This window comes from Mustelus asterias, chromosome 22, assembly GCF_964213995.1.
Source record: "Mustelus asterias chromosome 22, sMusAst1.hap1.1, whole genome shotgun sequence".
NCBI lineage: Eukaryota > Metazoa > Chordata > Chondrichthyes > Carcharhiniformes > Triakidae > Mustelus > Mustelus asterias.
Genome location: NC_135822.1, coordinates 5,573,869 through 5,591,321, shown reverse-complemented (window position 1 = coordinate 5,591,321; position 17,453 = coordinate 5,573,869). Strand labels below are relative to the sequence as shown.

The 17,453-nt window shown below is 44.0% G+C and overlaps 1 protein-coding gene across 10 annotated transcripts in view; it reads left to right on the top strand.

Moving 5' to 3' along the window:
• The window catches only part of kif1b (kinesin family member 1B), a 237,337-nt gene that overhangs the window by 108,008 nt on the left and 111,876 nt on the right, over positions 1-17,453 (top strand). For all 10 annotated transcript variants that reach the window (XM_078238676.1, XM_078238673.1, XM_078238670.1 and 7 more), the window contains 2 exons: positions 2,495-2,574; positions 6,056-6,131. In XM_078238676.1, coding sequence (XP_078094802.1) covers positions 2,495-2,574; positions 6,056-6,131 — 156 coding nt within the window. The remainder of the gene's footprint in view (positions 1-2,494; positions 2,575-6,055; positions 6,132-17,453) is intronic.

Sequence of the window (17,453 nt, the reverse complement as noted above, 5' to 3'; positions counted from 1 at the left end):
CCTGCTAATCATGAATCTATCTACCTCTGCCTTAAAAATATTCAAGACTTTCTTCCTCAAAAGGCAGTGGAAGCAAAGTCTCAGTGACTGACTACCCTCCGAGCATATATTTCACCTCACCTCTGTCTGAAATGGGCGACCCTTTGTTTTTAAAATGACTGCTAGTTCTAGATTCTCCCACAAGAAGAAACGCCCTCTCCACATCCACCCTGTCAAGACCCCTCAGGATCTTCTATGTTTCAACTGAGTTAGGGGATGCAATGGAGTAGTGGTATTGTCATTGGAGACCAGGCACCCAGATTCCAAGAGTAGCCTAGAGACCCAGAGTAATGTTCTGGGGACCTGGGTTCAAAGCCCAGCCAGGCAATGTTGAAATAAAGGCAAAATACTACGGATGCTCTGACGAAGAGTCATCCAGACTCAAAACATTGCCTCTATTCGCTCCCCACAAATGCTGACAGACCTGCTAAGATTTTCCAGCATTTTCTGTTTTTTGTGCTGGCAATGTTGAAATTTGAATGCAATAAAAATATCCAAAGATGTGCGGGTTAGATTGATTGGCCATGCTAAAATTGCCCCTTAGTGTCCTGGGATGCGTAGATTAGAGGGATTAGTGGGTAAAATATGTAGGGATATGGGGGTAGGGCCTGGGTGGGATTGTGGTCGGTGCAGACTCGATGGGTCAAATGGCCTCTTTCTGTACTGTAGGGTTTCTATGATTTCTATGATCTGGAATTAAAAATCTAATGACCATAAAACCATTGTCGAATGTTGGAAAAACCCATCTTGGTTCATTAGTGCCCTTTGAGGAAGGAAATCTGCTGTCCTTAACTATGCATGACTCCAGAGCCACAGCAATGTGGTTGACTCTTAAATACCCTCTGAAATGGCCTAGCAAGCCGCTCAGTTCAAGGGCAATTAGGGATGGGCAATAAATGCTGACCCAACAGTGTCGCCCACATCCCATGAACAAATTAAAAGAAAATTGCCCCTTACCCTTTTAAACTCCAGCAGTTACGAGCCTAGCCTGTCCAACCTTCCCTCGTAAGCCAATCCACCCGTAAACCTTCTCTGAACTGCTTCCAGTGCACTTACATCCTTCCTTAAGTAGGGAGACCAATAGACAGCGGTAATTTACAGCCTGTACTCTACTTTACAGCCCATAAACCTGCTTGACAATATTAAAATAAAAATCTAAGCAAGTCATTGGAATAGGAGTTAGGCAGCAGATCAATCTCACTGAGTGACAGGACAGGCTCGAGTGTGTAAGCGGTCTACTTTACTCCTGTTCCTGTGTTCTTCTTGGGTGATTCTTTTCAGTATAAATCTTGTTACCCACTTACTAGGAAAAAATGTTGACGTGCTATTTATGTGTAGCTTCCAATTCAATTTTGTAATGAAAAGATGCTGATCCACAGCATAAAATATATGAAGTTACTAATATGCAATTGCTAACTATATCCCCTAACAGTGCCCACTTCGGGTGGCACAGTGGTTAGCACCGCTGCCTCACAGCTCCAGGGACCCGGGTTCAATTCCAGTATCGGGTGGAGTTTGCACGTTCTCCCTGGGTTTCCTCCGGGTGCTCCGGTTTCCTCCCACACTCCAAAGATGTGCGGGTTAGGTGGATCGGTAATGATAAATTGCCCCTTAGTGTCAGAGGGATTAGGAGGGTAAATATGTGGGGTATCGGGGATGGAACCTGGGTGAGATTGTTGTTGGTGCAGGCTTGATGGGCCAAATGGCCTCATTCTGAACTGTAAATTCTATGATTCTATGATTTTTGATTTGATTTATTATTGTCATGTATTAGTGTGCAGTGAAAAGTATTGTTTCTTACACACTATACAGACAGAGCATACCGTTCATAGAGAAGGAAAGGAGCGGGTGCAGAATGTAGTGTTACAGTCATAGCTAGGATGTAGAGAAAGATCAACTTAATGCAAGGTAGGTCCATTCAAAAGTCTGATGGCAGCAGGGAAGAAGCTGTTTTTGAGTTGGTTGGTACGTGACCTCAGACTTTTGTTTCTCTTTCCCGATGGAAGAGAGAATGTCTGGGCTGCGTGGGGTCATTAATTTTGCTGGCTGCTTTGCCGAGGCAGCGGGAAGTGTAGACAGAGTCAATGGATGGGAGACTGGTTTGCGTTGTGGGTTGGGCTACATTCATGAATCTTTGTAGTTTCTTGCAGTCTTGGGCAGAACAGGAGCTGTTCTTGCTAGTTTTTAGATATATGACCAATAAACATTCATTTTAAAAAGAAATAAAGTTGTGATGAGGGGATTTTGGGTAAAGAAAGACACAATTTCATTTGTGTATTTTGTATGCTGAAAATGTGAATCAGTGGTGTTCACCCTCCAGGAAATTCCTTGGGTTATTTTCAGTCCTTCTGTGACAGTTTCAACTACCGAATCTGTCGCGACTTAACAAAACCTGGAGCAACAGGTGGAACTGTTGAATGGCGAATTTTAAACACACAACTTTTTCTGTTTGCAGGAATCAGAAAAGATCATCGCTGAGCTGAATGAGACCTGGGAGGAGAAGCTTCGGAAAACTGAAGCCATTAGGATGGAGAGGTCAGTGTCTTTTCCGTGTTCCAAACTTTACTTAAAACCTGCTCCGCAAAAATAGAGGAGCACAATGTTGCTGTTAATCCTGTAGAACGTGTTGAATTCAACTACTCTGCTTCCATAAATACTGAACCTACGATATTCTGTGGTTTGAAACTCTGGGGTCGACTTGCGCCAATGTTTATCCTATTTTCATAACTATTCGATTTTAACATAAAAATGTGCTTTCACCATGGTAGGTGCTCTTTCTCTCTATTTTGGGATACGGAAGAATAAAGGAGATCTTGGAAATTTATAATCCTCAAGTTTAAAAATTAATTGTTCTTTTATTTTATATAATGTACGTCTGACGTGCTGCAAAGTATAATTTCGCTTTGCTAACCTGTTCTGTGCAAGGTCATTCAACTTCAGAGTCATTCTGTTTGACCGAGACATCGGTCCAGATATCTTAGAATTGTAGAATCCCTACAGTGCAGAAGGAGGCCACTCAGCCCATCGAACCTGCACTGGCCAGCCAGGCCCTATCCCCATAAGCCCATATGTTTACCCTGCTAATCTCCCTGACGCTATGGGGCAAGTTACCATGGCCAATTCACCTAACCCGCACACCTTTCAGACTGAGAGGGAAAACCGGAGCACCCGGAGGAAACCCACGCAGACACGGGGAGAATGTGCAAACTCCACAGAGATAGTAACCCAAAGCCGGAATCGAACCCGGGTCCCTGGCGCTGAGAGGCAGCAATGCTAACCACCGTGCCATCCCCCCATGATACAAGATGATACAAGAATGAGATAATTTGCTGTGCTGACTCCGGATTGATATTTGGAAACTTTCTTTCATTTTGTGTTCCTGTACGAATGAAATGAAGTCACTATCATTACCCATCGCACCAAACAACCACCCACCAACACGAAATAATGTTCCCTTTATTACACAGCCGCATTTAATGATTATTTATAATTGAATTTCACAATAAGGTGTCATTTAGAAATAAAAACGGTTCTTCTATCAGAGTGTTGCTTATGTCACGTTCTTGTACCTTCAGCATCACTGAAGCTGTCGTCTTTTACCTGACAGTCTGGGAAATGGGCTGCAACTTTACATCAGCCGGTGATGCTCTGTATAGAAAACAATTTCTTTAAATATAACGCTGTCTTCAATAACCGTAAGATAGAGGAGCAGAATTAGGCCATTTGATCCATCGAGTCTGCTCCGCCTTTCAATCCTGGATGATATGCTTCTGATCCCCATTCTCCTTGCCTTCTCCCCGTAACCCTTGATCCCCTTATTGATCAAGAACCTGTCTATCTCTGTCTTAAAGACACTCAATGACCTGGCCTCCACAGCTTTCAGTGGCAATGAGTACCGCAGATTCATCACCCTTTGGCTGAAGAAATTCCTCCTCATCTCAGTTTTAAAAGTGTCCCTTCACTCTGAGGTTGTGCCCTCGAGTTCTAGTCTCTCCCACTAGTGGAAACATCCTCTCCACGTCCACTCTATCTCAACCTCTCGGTACTCTGTAAGTTTCAATTAGATCCCCCCCTCATCCATCGAGTACAGACCCAGACTCCTCAACCGCTCCTCATATGACAAACTCTTCATTCCTGGGATCATTCATGTGAACCTCCTCTGGACTCCCTCCAAGGCCAGCACATCCTTCCCTTCCTTAGGTATGGGGCCCAAAACTGCTCGCGCAATATTCCAAATGGGGTCTGACCAGAGCGTTATGCAGCTTCAGCAGTACATCCCTACACTTGAATTCGAACCTTCCAGAAATGAATGCTAACATTGAATTTGCCTTCCTAACTACCAACTGAACCTGCATGTTAACCTTAAGAGAGTCCTGAACCAGGACTCCCAAGTCCCTTTGTGTTTCAGATTTCCGAAGGCTTTCCCATTTGGAAAATAGTCAACGGGCAAACATTTCAGCCACTTTTTGAAAAGAATTATAATCGAGCCATGAATTTTCTTGCGACAAATGTACCCGCTGTCGCTGCAGTCACAGAATCTTTGCAGTGCAGAAGGAGGCCATTCAGCCCATCGTGTCTGCACTGGCTCTCTGAAATTTTACCTAGTCCCAGTCCCCTGTCTTATCTCAGTAACCTTGCACATTATTTCTTTTCAGATAGCAATCCAGTTCCCTTTTGAATACCTTGATCGAACCTGTCTCCACCTTCCCAGAGAACTTGTTCCAGACTCCAACCACCCTCCGGGTGAAAAGCCTTTTCCAATGATTTAATTGCTGCCGTTGCTATGTTATTACAAAACGTACCTAAAACCTTTTGTGATATATATTTAATTGTGAAATTTATAGATAGGTTGTACGCTTCCACAGCTGCAGTAAATCCAGGTAAAGGTCAGCCAAGCTCAAAACATTGGCTTTGTTCTCTCTCCACAGATGCTGTCAGACCTGCTGAGATTTTCCAGCATTTTCTGTTTTTACTGCAGTAAATCCAGTCTGATTTCCCGTTGTTTATGGGGCACTGCGTGTACAGATGTATGATGGCTCTTTAAAAATGTTTTTTCCTTAAATCTTAGAGTCCCTACAGTGCAGAAAGAGGCCATTCAGCCCATCGAGCTTACACCAACAACAATCCCACCCAAGTCGCATCCCCCATAACCCCATGTATTTACCTTGCCCCTCTCCCTGACACTAAGGGGCAATTTAATTTGGCCAATCCACTGAACATGTACGTCTTTCGGACTGTGGGAGGAAACCCGAGTACCCGGAGGAAACCCACGCAGACACGGGGTGAACATGCAGACTCCGCACAGACAGTGACTAAGGCTGGAATTGAACCCGGGCCCCTGGCGCTGTGCGGCAGCAGTGCTAACCACCACTGTGCCACCGTGCTGCCCTTTCTGAAGTTCCCATTCCATTATCCATTCTTTTGTTGCATGGGGCAGCACGGTGGCACACCGTGGTTAGCACTGCTGCCTCACAGTGCCAGGGACCCAGGTTCAATTCCAGCCTCGGGTCACTGTCTGTGTGGTGTTTGCACTTTCTCCTAGTGTCTGCGTGGGTTTCTTCCGGGTGCTCCGGTTTGCTCCCACAGTCCAAAAGACGTGCTGGTTAGGTGCATTGGCCATGCTAAATTGCCCCTTAGTGTTGGGGGGATTAGCAGGGTAAGTTTGTGGGGTTACGGGAAGAGGGCCTGGGTGGGATTGGGGTTGGTACAGACTTGATGGGCCGAATGGCCTCCTTCAGTACTGTAGGGATTCTATGATTCTATGTGCTGAATGCCGGAGTTATAAACTTAAGTGCGCGGCTGAAAAGGTTGATAATTTTTCATTGGAAAGTGAAGCCTTCCTGTGCCCTGTGAACGAGCCTCGAACGCTTTCTCTGCTTTGAAAAGCTCCCTGGTTGTTTTCATTCACTGCGCTGATCGTTCTCATTTGTTGTGACACCATAATCGGGGCTGTTTGTGAGGCTGAGCTGAAACCATTCATTAGAGGCTGACTGGAATGACATTTCTCTAATTCTAGGGAGGCCCTTCTGGCTGAAATGGGAGTTGCGATACGGGAAGACGGAGGCACATTGGGAGTATTCTCTCCGAAAAAGGTAGATCCCCTTGTGTAGCGCAACCTCTGTTTGTGGAACAAAAGCGCTGGCAAGCATGTAGAAAAGTTAATCACGTGAATATTTCATTCAGTTGCATTGGGTACTTCCCTCATGTAACTATTTGCTTTATAATTTTTCCTAAAGCTGCTTTTTTCTAAGTATTCACGGCTCTGTTTTCTCTGCCACTCCTCAACTTGCGACGGTTACATCTCTCACTTCATTCGTACTGCGCTGTGCATTTTGTGTTTTAATCCTGCACTGGTGTGCACTGGCCAGAACTAAACTTGTCAAAAATTCTTACTGGATATTAGAGTTGTACTTGTTTAAAGTTTATTTTATTAGTGTCACAAGCTTATATTAACACTGCAATGAAGTTACTGTGAAAATCCCCTAGTCGCCGCACTCTGTGCTTGCTTGGGTACACCGAGGGAGAATTAGCATGGCCAATCCACCTAACCAGCACGTCTTTCGGACTGTGGGAGGAAACCGGAGCACCCGGAGGAAACCCACGCAGACACGGGGAGAACGTGCAGACTCTGCACAGACAGTGACCCAAGCCGGGAATCGAACACAGGTTGCTGGCACTGAGAGGTAGCAGTGCTAACCACTGTGCCGTTAGTTGGTTGTATACAATTATGTATGTAATCCCAACCACAATGTGCCACACAGATTTGGCTCTTTCTCTTATTTCCTTTTCCATCTTGGCAAGTAAAATGATGGAGTACTCTGCAGCCTTTTAAAGCTCAATTTACTTGTGGCCGCCAACCCAAACTGAAGGCTATTTCCGTGCCATAGTGCGTCATCATTTTGCCCAACAGCAGAACAGATTATCTAACACTGCCAAAATACTCTAAGCTTATTTCTATTACTCCATGGATTATTCCAAATCTTATTGAGAAGATCTGGTTGTCTTGTTTGTCAGATACCTTCATAAGCACCCATTTGTTTTGTGGGTTGCTTTACCACGTTTGAAGTCTGTTCTCTTAGAGTCATAGGGGTAAACGGCACAGAAAAAGGCCCTTTGGCCCATCACATCTACACTAGTCAAAGATAAACCACCTAATTATTCTAATCCTATTTTCCAGCACTTGGCCCATAGCCTTGTACACCTTGGCATCACAAATGCACATCTAAATACTTCTTAAATGTTCTGAGGGTCTCTGCCTCCATCAGCCTTTCAGGCAGTGAGTTCCAGACTCCCACCACCCTGTGGGTGAAAAAGTAATCCCTCACATCCCCTATAAATCTCCTGTCCCTGACCTTGGTTCTACCCCCCTTCCCCCCAGTCATTGATCCCTCCACAAGGGGGGAAAGTTTCTTCCTGTCTACTCTATGCCCTTCATGATTATATACATCTCAATCGTGTCCCACTCAGTCTGCTCTGCTCCAAGGAAAACAACCCCAGTCTATCCAATCTCTCTTCATAATTAAAATTCTCCAGCCCAGGCAACATGCTGGTAAATCTCCTCTTCCACCTTTTCCACCGCTATCGCATCCCTCCTCTAATGTGAATTCCAGATCCCTCCAAAAATGTAGACTCCAGAACTGCACACAATACGTCATAACTTTGTACAACACCAGAACAGATTGTTTACTGAACTGCTACTTCATGGGTATTTCCATAGTCTTGGTGCAAGACTGAATTATTTTGAATAAAACTAACCCAAAATGTACAAACAGTTTGAGCATTCGACACTTGAGTGCCACTGTATAAATTAAATGGTTGTGCTGCAACTATTCAATCAAACGCACCTTAATATGTGATATGAAAAAGATTGGCCGAAATGTCAAGTTTTGTTTTTAATTCTGTATTTGATTTAAAATTCAAATGTGCAATATAATTTCCTTCCCATATTGAGAATGCTTCCACGCCTGTTCTGCTCCTAATAATCCGTCATTCTAGCGACTTTTACATGTCCAAATTTTAGGTGGGTGAATTGTGCAGGATATTTTAACCATTTCATCAACTATTTGGGAATGATATTTTCCACACTATTGTGAAGTGAATGGTGTGGAAATATAAAAATAGTAGTTAGCATCATTATTTTCATTAAAACTGTTATTCTGCCGAGTATAAAGATAGCACAAGTACTTGAGCCATTTATGTGCACACCAGTGTAAAGCTGTTTAATTATTTGTCATCGTCATGTTCTTCAACTTTAAACTTTGTTCCTGTTTTCCTACCATCGCATCCTGTTCAGATTCACAACCAGACCTCATCTGACTTGTTTGAATCAGATGAAATGTTTACTCCTAAAAAGGTTGGTTTATCACCTTAAGTTCATGAGTCTTGAGGCTGAAGTTAATAGTGGTGAAACTCTCATTGTGATAATGCCTCTCGTGAAAGTGTTTTGTTGAGTGTGTAAGCTCGGGCAAAGCCCCACAGTTTGCCTTCCCTTCTCCTGTATTTAGAGAAACACAGTAAGAAGTCTAGCAACACCAGGTTAAAGTGGCTAGACTTCTTACTGTGTTTATCCCAGTCCAACGCCGGCATCTCCACGTTTAGATAAACAGGCAGCCACAAATGAATGGAGGCAGTGGTGTTATGGTATTGTCGCTGGACTAGTAGTCCAGAGACTCTGGGTAATGCTCTGGGGACCAGGGTTCAAATCCCACCATGGATAAATTTGAAATTAGTCAATAATTGCTCCTCGGTTTCCGATGTAATGCTTGTCCAGTGATATCCGTTGCTCCTGTGCCTTGAGCCCTGTGATTTCTCACCAGCTACATGGGCACCAGAGTTTGGATCCCAGCTCTATTTGTGTTGTGTATCATTGGGAATGTTGGGTTTTGTTATCATGGCCAGGGGAAATCATCAAGGTCTCCCCATTAGCTTTGTGGAGTGTGAGTGGAGGCTCGCCCAATGGGAAGCAGTCAGTGAGGGGGATTTAAACCCGTTACCCCAACCGGACCATTGTAGGTTCCAATGTGAAGACTACCTGACTGTAAGCTGCCATCACGGCCCTTTTCTTTGGTGCACAATAAAGGGTGTTGATAACAGGAAACTCATGTTATGCTCTGTGATTATAGAATCCCTACAATGCATAAGGAGGCCATTTGACCCAACAGGTCCTCACTGACTCTCTGACAGTGCACCTCACCCAGGCCCTATCCCCTTAACCCCACGTATTTACCCCGCTAACATACACATCGTGGGACACTAAGGGGCAATTTAGCATGGCCAGTCCAGCTAACCTGCACACCTTTGGACTGTGGGAGGAAACTGGAGCACCTGGAGGAAACCCATGCAGACATGGGGAGAATGTGCAAACTCCACGCAGACAGTAATCCAAGACCAGAATTGAACCAAGGTTCCTGGTGCTGAGGCAACAGTGCTAACCACTGGTCCACCCACTTGGCTGAATTATTACAAGTTTCTACTGCCATTTAACCTAGAGAACCAGAAGAGAGTTGTAGATGTTTCCAAGCAGTCATTCAAACTGAGAACAAAGAAAGAACAAAGAACAGTACAGCACAGGAACAGGCCTGTTGGCTCTCCAAGCCTGCACCAATCATGTTTGCCTATCTAGACCAACCTATACCCCTCTATTCCTCGTTTGTCCATATGCTTATCAAGATAAGTCTTAAATGTGGCTAACATGTCTGCCTCAACCAGCTCACTTGGCAGTGCATTCCAGGCCCCCACCACCCTCTGTAAAAAAAGACTTCCCCCGCACATCTCTACTGAACCTTTCCCCCCTTGTAATTGTCATTTCTGCCCTGGGAAAAAGCTTCCAAGTGTTCATAGAAATCATAGAAATCATAGAAACCCTACAGTGCAGAAGGAGGCCATTCGGCCCATCGAGTCTGCACCGACCACAATCCCAACCAGGCCCTACCCCCACATATTTACCCGCTAATCCCACTAACCTATGCATCTCAGGACTCTAAGGGGCAATTTTTTTAACCTGGCCAATCAACCTAACCCGCACATCTTTGGACTGTGGGAGGAAACCGGAGCACCCGGAGGAAACCCACGCAGACACAGGGAGAACGTGCAAACTCCACACAGACAGTGACCCGAGCCGGGAATCGAACCCGGGACCCTGGAGCTGTGAAGCAGCAGTGCTAACCACTGTGCTACCGTGCCGCCCCACTTTAAATGTACCCCTCATAATTTTATAAACTTCTATCAGGTCGCCCCCTCAGCCTCTGTCTTTCCAAGGAGAATAATCGCAGTTTGTTCAATCTCTCCTCATAGCTAATACCTTCCATACCAGGCAATAATCATGGTAAACCTTTTCTGCACTCTCTCCAAAGCCTCCACGTCCTTCTGGTGGTGTGGTGACCAGAATTGGACACAGTATTCCAAATGTGGCCTAACCAATGTTTTATATAACATAATTTGCCAACTTTTATACTTGATGCTCTGGCTGATGAAGGCAAGCATGCCATATGGTTTTTTCACCACCTTTTCCACCTGTGCTGCCACTTTTAAGGATCTGCGGACCTGTACTCCCAGATCTCTCTGTGTGTCGACGCTCCTGAGGGTTCTGCCATTTATTTTATAGCTCCCACCTGAATTGGATCTACCAAAATGTATCACCTTGCATTTGTCTGGATTAAATTCCATCCGTCATTTCCCTACCCAATATTCCAACTGCTGTATATCCTGCTCTATTCTCTGACAATCTTCTTCACTGTCTGCAATGGTGAACTTTATCTTCACACCTGAATATAGCTATTCAATTTGCTGCCAAGTTTGGGTAGTGAGAGATTACCTCCTACGGGTGGCTGTGAAGCATTCCCTTGACTGCTGCTTTGTAGTAATTTGGTGTAACTGGCACAAAGCATAGTCACCCTTGTTATAATGATTTTCACTTTTTGGAGTGTGTAATCACAATGACAATGTGCCAGAAGTGGCCAGGTTTATTTTTCAGAGCACAGAACTCTGGTTCTCTCGTTTCAACTTCCTCCTCTAGCAGGAGGTGATGAAAGAACACTTGGGTCTTTTTAAAAACTCAATTTACTTCTGGCCACCAACCGAACCGATGGCTGTTTTGAAATTATCTGTGGCATTAGTGTCATCATTTTGCAGAACAGATAATCAACAGAGGAAAATTAGATTGTTTTGCTGTCCCTTCCTTCCTTCATCCCTACAGTGCAGGATGCCATTCGGCCCATTGAGCCTGCACCAATCCCACCCAGGTCCTATCCCCATGACCTCATGTATTTACCCTGCTAATCCCCCTGACACTAAGGGTTAATTTACAATAGAAATCATAGAAGGGCAAAAAGAGGTCACGAAATGTTCTTGGCAGGCAGGATTAAGGAGAACCCTAAGGCATTTTATTCATATGTTAGGAACAAAAGAGTTGTCAGGGAAAAAGTCGGACCTCTCAGGGACAAAGGAGGGGAATTATGCTTTGAACCCAAGGGAATAGGGGAGATCCTAAATGAATACTTTGCATCGGTGTTCACAAAGGAGAGGGACTTGTTGACTGGGAGTGTCTCAGAGGGAGGTGTTGACCCGTTAGAGAGAATCTCCATTACAAGGGAGTAAGTGTTAGGTTTTTTAGGTAACATTAAAACTGACAAATCCCCAGGGCCTGATGGCATCTATCCTAGACTGCTCAGGGAGACAAGAGATGTAATTGCTGGGCCTCTGACGGAAATCTTTGTCTCTTCGTTGGACACAGGTGAGGCCCCTGAGGATTGGAGGATAGCGAATGTGGTACCATTATTTAAGAAGGGTAGCAGGGATAACCTGGGTCATTGTAGGCCAGTGAGCTTGACGTCCGTGGTAGGGAAGTTGTTGGAGAGGATTCTTAGAGACGGGATGTATGCGCATTTAGGACAGAACAATCTCATTAGTGACAGACAGCATGGTTTTGTAAAAGGGAGGTCGTGCCTTACAAATTTGGTGGAGTTTTTTGAGGAAGTGACAGAAACGGTTGACGAAGGAAGGGCCGTGGATGTCGTCTACATGGATTTCAGTAAGGCATTTGACAAAGTCCCTCATGGCAGGTTGGTTAAGAAGGTTAAGGCTCATGGGATACAAGGAGAGGTGGCTAGATGGGTAGAAAACTGGCTTGGCCACAGGAGACAGAGGGTAGCAGTCGAAGGGTCTTTTTCCAGCTGGAGGTCTGTGACCAGTGGTGTTCCGCAGGGCTCTGTACTGGGACCTCTGCTATTTGTGATATATATAAATGATTTGGAAGAAGGTGTAACTGGTGTTATCAGCAAGTTTGCGGATGACACGAATATGGCTGGACTTGCGGATAGCGATGAACACCTGGACGATCTAGACGATCTGGAGGAGGGGACTGAGTGTAGGGTAACAAAGTTTGCAGACGACAAAGATAAGTGGAAAAGTGAATCGTGTGGAGGGCGTAGAAGGTCTGCAGAGAGATTTGGACAGGCTGAGTGAGTGGGCGAGGATCTGGCAGATGGAGTATAACGTTGACAAATGCGAGGTTATCCACTTTGGAGGAAATAATAGCAAATTGGATTATTATCTAAACGGAAAAAAATTACAACATGCTACTGTGCAAAGGGACCTGGGGGTCCTTGTGCATGAGACGCAAAAACCCAATCTGCAGGTGCAACAGGTGATCAAGAAGGCAAATGGGATGTTGGCCTATATTGCAAGGGGGATAGAAGATAAAAGCAGAGATGTCTTGCTGCATCTGTACAGGGCATTGGTGAGGCCGCAGCTGGAATACTGTGTGCAGTATTGGTCCCCTTATTTGCGGAAGGATATATTGGTCTTGGAGGGAGTGCAGAGAAGGTTCACCAGGTTGATACCAGAGATGAGGGGTGTTGATTATGAGGAGAGACTGAGCAGATTGGGTTTGTACTCGTTGGAATTTAGAAGGCTGAGGGGGGATCTTATAGAGACCTATAAGATAATGAAGGGGCTGGATAGGGTAGAGGTGGAGAGATTCTTTCCATTTAGAAAGGAAGCTAGAACTAGAGGGCACAGCCTCAAAATAAAGGGGGGTCAATTTAGGACAGAGTTGAGAAGGAGCTTTTTCTCTCAGAGGGTGGTGAATCTCTGGCATTCTCTGCCCACTGAAGTGGTGGAGGCTACCTCATTGAATATGTTTAAATCGCGGATAGATGGATTCCTGATTGGTAAGGGAATTGGGGATTATAGGGATCAGGCGGGTAAGTGGAACTGATCCACTTCAGATCAGCCATGATCTTATTGAATGGTGGGGCAGGCTCGAGGGGCTAGATGGCCTACTCCTGCTCCTATTTCTTATGTTCTTATTGTCGGACAATACAGCAGGATATAGGCTGGAAAATTGGGCGGAGAAATGGCAGACGGAATTTAATCCGGATAAATGCGAAGTGATGCATTTTGGAAGAACTAATGTAGGGGGGAGTTATACAATAAATGGCAGAGCCATCAAGAGTATAGAAACACAGAGGGACCTAGGTGTGCAAGTCCACAAATCCTTGAAAGTGGCAGCACAGGTGAAGGTGGTGAAGAAGGCATATGCTTTTCTTGCCTTTATAGGACGGGGCATAGAGTATAAAAGCTGGAGTCTGATGTTGCAGCTGTATAGAACGCTGGTTAGGCCACATTTGGAGTACTGCATCCAGTTCTGGTCGCCGCACTACCAGAAGGACGTGGAGGCTTTAGAGAGAGTGCAGAGAAGGTTTACCAGGATGTTGCCTGGTATGGAGGGTCTTGGCTATGAGGAGAGGTTGGGTAGACTGGGCTTGTTCTCCCTGGAAAGACAGAGAATGAGGGGAGACCTAATAGAGGTGTACAAAATTATGAAGGGTATAGATGGGGTGAACAGTGGGAAGCTTTTTCCCAGGTCGGAGGTGACGATCACGAGGGGTCACGGGCTCAAGGTGAGAGGGGCGAGGTACAACTCCGATATCAGAGGGACATTTTTTACACAGAGTGGTGGGGGCCTGGAATGCGTTGCCAAGTAGGATCTGGAGGCAGACACGTTGGCATCGTTTAAGACTTACCTGGATAGTCACATGAGCAGTCTGGGAATGGAGGGATACAAACGAATGGTCTAGTTGGACCAAGGAGCGGCACAGGCTTGGAGGGCCGAAGGGCCTGTTTCCTGTGCTATTTTGTTCTTTGTTCTACTCAATATAGATTTCCTGGTTAACTGATGGAAATATATTAAATTTGCCATTGAGGATTCTAATTGCATGCAGACAGTGTGACTCACTTCTACATTGAAGCTTGAGTTCAACATTGGTATCTGTTTGAAGTAAACTCCGTGTATTGGAACAAAATAGATTGTGATTTTGTTAGTACTGAGTCATTGTGTAAGTCATAGTGTCATCCTCGTCGTGTGGCTTTGACTTTAGAGGATTCAATTGCTGGAAGATGGAACACTCAGGAAGTACGTGACATTATCACAATGATACCGTTTCAAGTCTCATGAACTCAAATAGATTTATTTCAGTTGTTGTAAGTTCTGTGCAGTCTAATCCCTTCCCACACTAGCTCCTTTGTGTTGCTCACAATTCACATTCTCTTCACTTGTACCCATTTTGTTGCAATGTCTTCCTTGTGTGTCTCCTTTCACTCAATGCTTTTCTGTCACTTTTTACTTTGGCATTTCTGCTGCCTGACACACCATGTTGCTTAGATTTTGAATCCAAGGCCATGTGATCTTTATGCCGACTCCTACGGCGTGTTCTCTCCAAAGAAGGTTGGTACATACGATGTGTCGAGACTGTGGTGGTAGATGATCAGTTTATTATGCGCGGTACTCGTTAACATTGAAATGTTGCATATGTCAGTATTGAGTCTGTCATGTCCGTTTGATACAATGAACATCGCAGGAGGCATGTTTCAATCAGCTGATCGCAGTGTTCACCCTTGGAATACCACTTCCCATTGCACTATCCTTCTGCAATCAGGCAGTCTGGACTGTAGACCATAAAATAAGTAGCGTCGGTCTGCAGTTGGCTAATTGGATTGATTCAAAAAGGCAACTAGTATAGGTGCAGTGTCTCCAAACCAGCAGACTCAGGACAGACTCCCTGCCAGGTTTTGAATCTTTGATTTTGATTTGATTTATTATTGTCACATGTATTAGTATACAGTGAAAAGTATTGTTGCTTGCGCGCTATACAAACAAAGCATACCATTCATGGAGAAGGGTACGAGAGAGTGCAGAATGTGGTGGGTGGATGGATCTATTACAAGGGGGCATAACTATAGGGTTCATGGTGGGAGATATAGGAAGGATATCAGTGGTAGGTTCTTTACGCAGAGAGTGGTTGGGGTGTGCAATGGACTGCCTGCAGTGATAGTGGAGTCAGACACTTTAGGAACATTTAAGCGGTTATTGGATAGGCACATGGAGCACACCAGGATGATAGGGAGTGGGATAGCTTGATCTTGGTTTCAGATAAAGCTTGGCTCAACTTCGTGGGCCGAAGGGCCTGTTCTGTGCTGTACTGTTCTATGTTCTAATGTAGTGTTACAGTCATAGCTAGGGTGTAGAGAAAGTTCAACTTAATGCAAGGTAGGTCCATTCAAAACGGTGTGACGGTTTTTGGAGGAAAAAAATTGGAATTAATAGGAGACGTTTAAAATTGAATTGTCTAGGTTTCTTTTAAAGTTTGGAAAAATCATACGTAATAGTGAAGATATAACATTGGGGGGAGAAAAAAAACCTGGCAAGGCTGACTTGGGTCAGGTGGAGTTGAGGGTTGCTCGAAGCGTGAGAGAAGACTGGCCGATAATTAGACCAGCGTGCCAATGCACCACCCAGCCAAATTGTCCCAGTAAATTATTTTACTCATTTAATAACAATTAAATTTGATGCATGGCGATTTATAAAAAATGCCCAGTGTTCGGTCAACTCTGGTTTTTGGAGAGGCAAATTTGGGACATTGTACCTGTATTCTAAGCTGTAATAGTTTAACTTTAGTGGTAGTTTGTGAAAAAGACTCCTGGGAATGCTGTTCTGAATAGGTTGAAAATCCTCTTGGAATATTTTGGGAGGTTGTTAGACCCTTGCATTGTAGGTCAGTTTTGCTCCCTCCCTGTAGTATCGTGCTAGTGTGAAGTGTCCTTATCTTGCTGCCTGCCTCTTTGTTATATATTTGCTGAGCTAAAGTCAAGTGAATGTGCGATTTTAAAAAGTAATGAGACCCAAAGTGTAGTTTAAGGCTGAAGTAATTCAAACACTGAACCATTTTTTTTCATTAAAGGTCAAATCAAGGATGATCAAAGCAAAACTGTTTTTGCCTTTTAATTGTCAGTTTTGAAACTGAGTATTATGAATGGATGGATGTGGTTGGCAAAGTTGTTTCCATTCTGCTCTTTCATCTCATGGGATGAACAAGTTCTCTGGCTACATGGAAGTTTGGGTATTCTGTCATGTTGTTATAATCATGTATGTACCAGTTGCTCAAAAGGAATTATATAAACACGTGTGTTCATTTATTAGACTAGGCACATGGTGACATTTATACAGAGGTAGAGAATGTGTACGTGTGTGCGTGCATGCGTTCTCTGCTCAAAGGCAAAGATGAAACTAAGACTGGATTACATGACACATTTCCCTTCCAGTGATGTCATGCTACAGCCCCTTAAAGGCATGTTACAAAAACTCAAGCCTCAATTTGCAGCTGTGGCTATTGTTATATCCCCCCAATTGAAAATTACTGTCAACATTTTTAATAATCCGATTTCAATTCCATTTGTGAGCAGTGATCATTCGTTCGTTCTTTAAAGTAAATATATCCATTATTAAAATTGCCTCCACAAAGCAGCTTCACTGAGCTTGTTGAATAGTATGGAAGTGCAGTGAGAAGTGGTATCCATTATAGATTGTTTATGATGCTATTATATATTTTTAAAAAATCAAACATATAAGCTGTGACTGAGCAGAAAGTTCAAATGTGTTCTAAAATATGAATTGAAATCTGTTTTTATTTTGCAATTATATTTCAGTCTTGATTTGGGAGGGATTTAAAAAACTGCAGCCAAGCAGACTTGGAGCTAAGTGGGGCAATTTGACCGATGTAACAAAGAGGCTGCAATGGTTCCATTAAGTTGAATATATGAAGTTTAAAAGTAAAATCAATGCAATCTCATTTTCAAGAAGGTGCAAATAGATGATATCCCTTTGCTTCAGAGTTATTCTGAAGCTCATTATAAGCGGCAGTCAAATTTATTGTTGCACCATTATCTGGTGAACCTCTCTCCTGAAAATATTTCATATTAATTGGCAATGACTTAACCATAGAAAAAGTAGCAAGGGGAGCCCATTAATATCCTAACTTCAGTTCTCCCACTGTTCACTTAAAGGCTTTAAGTATAATATTGTCTATTTATAGAACTTTAATGCAATGCCCTTGCCTCTGGTTCTCTGTACCAAATAG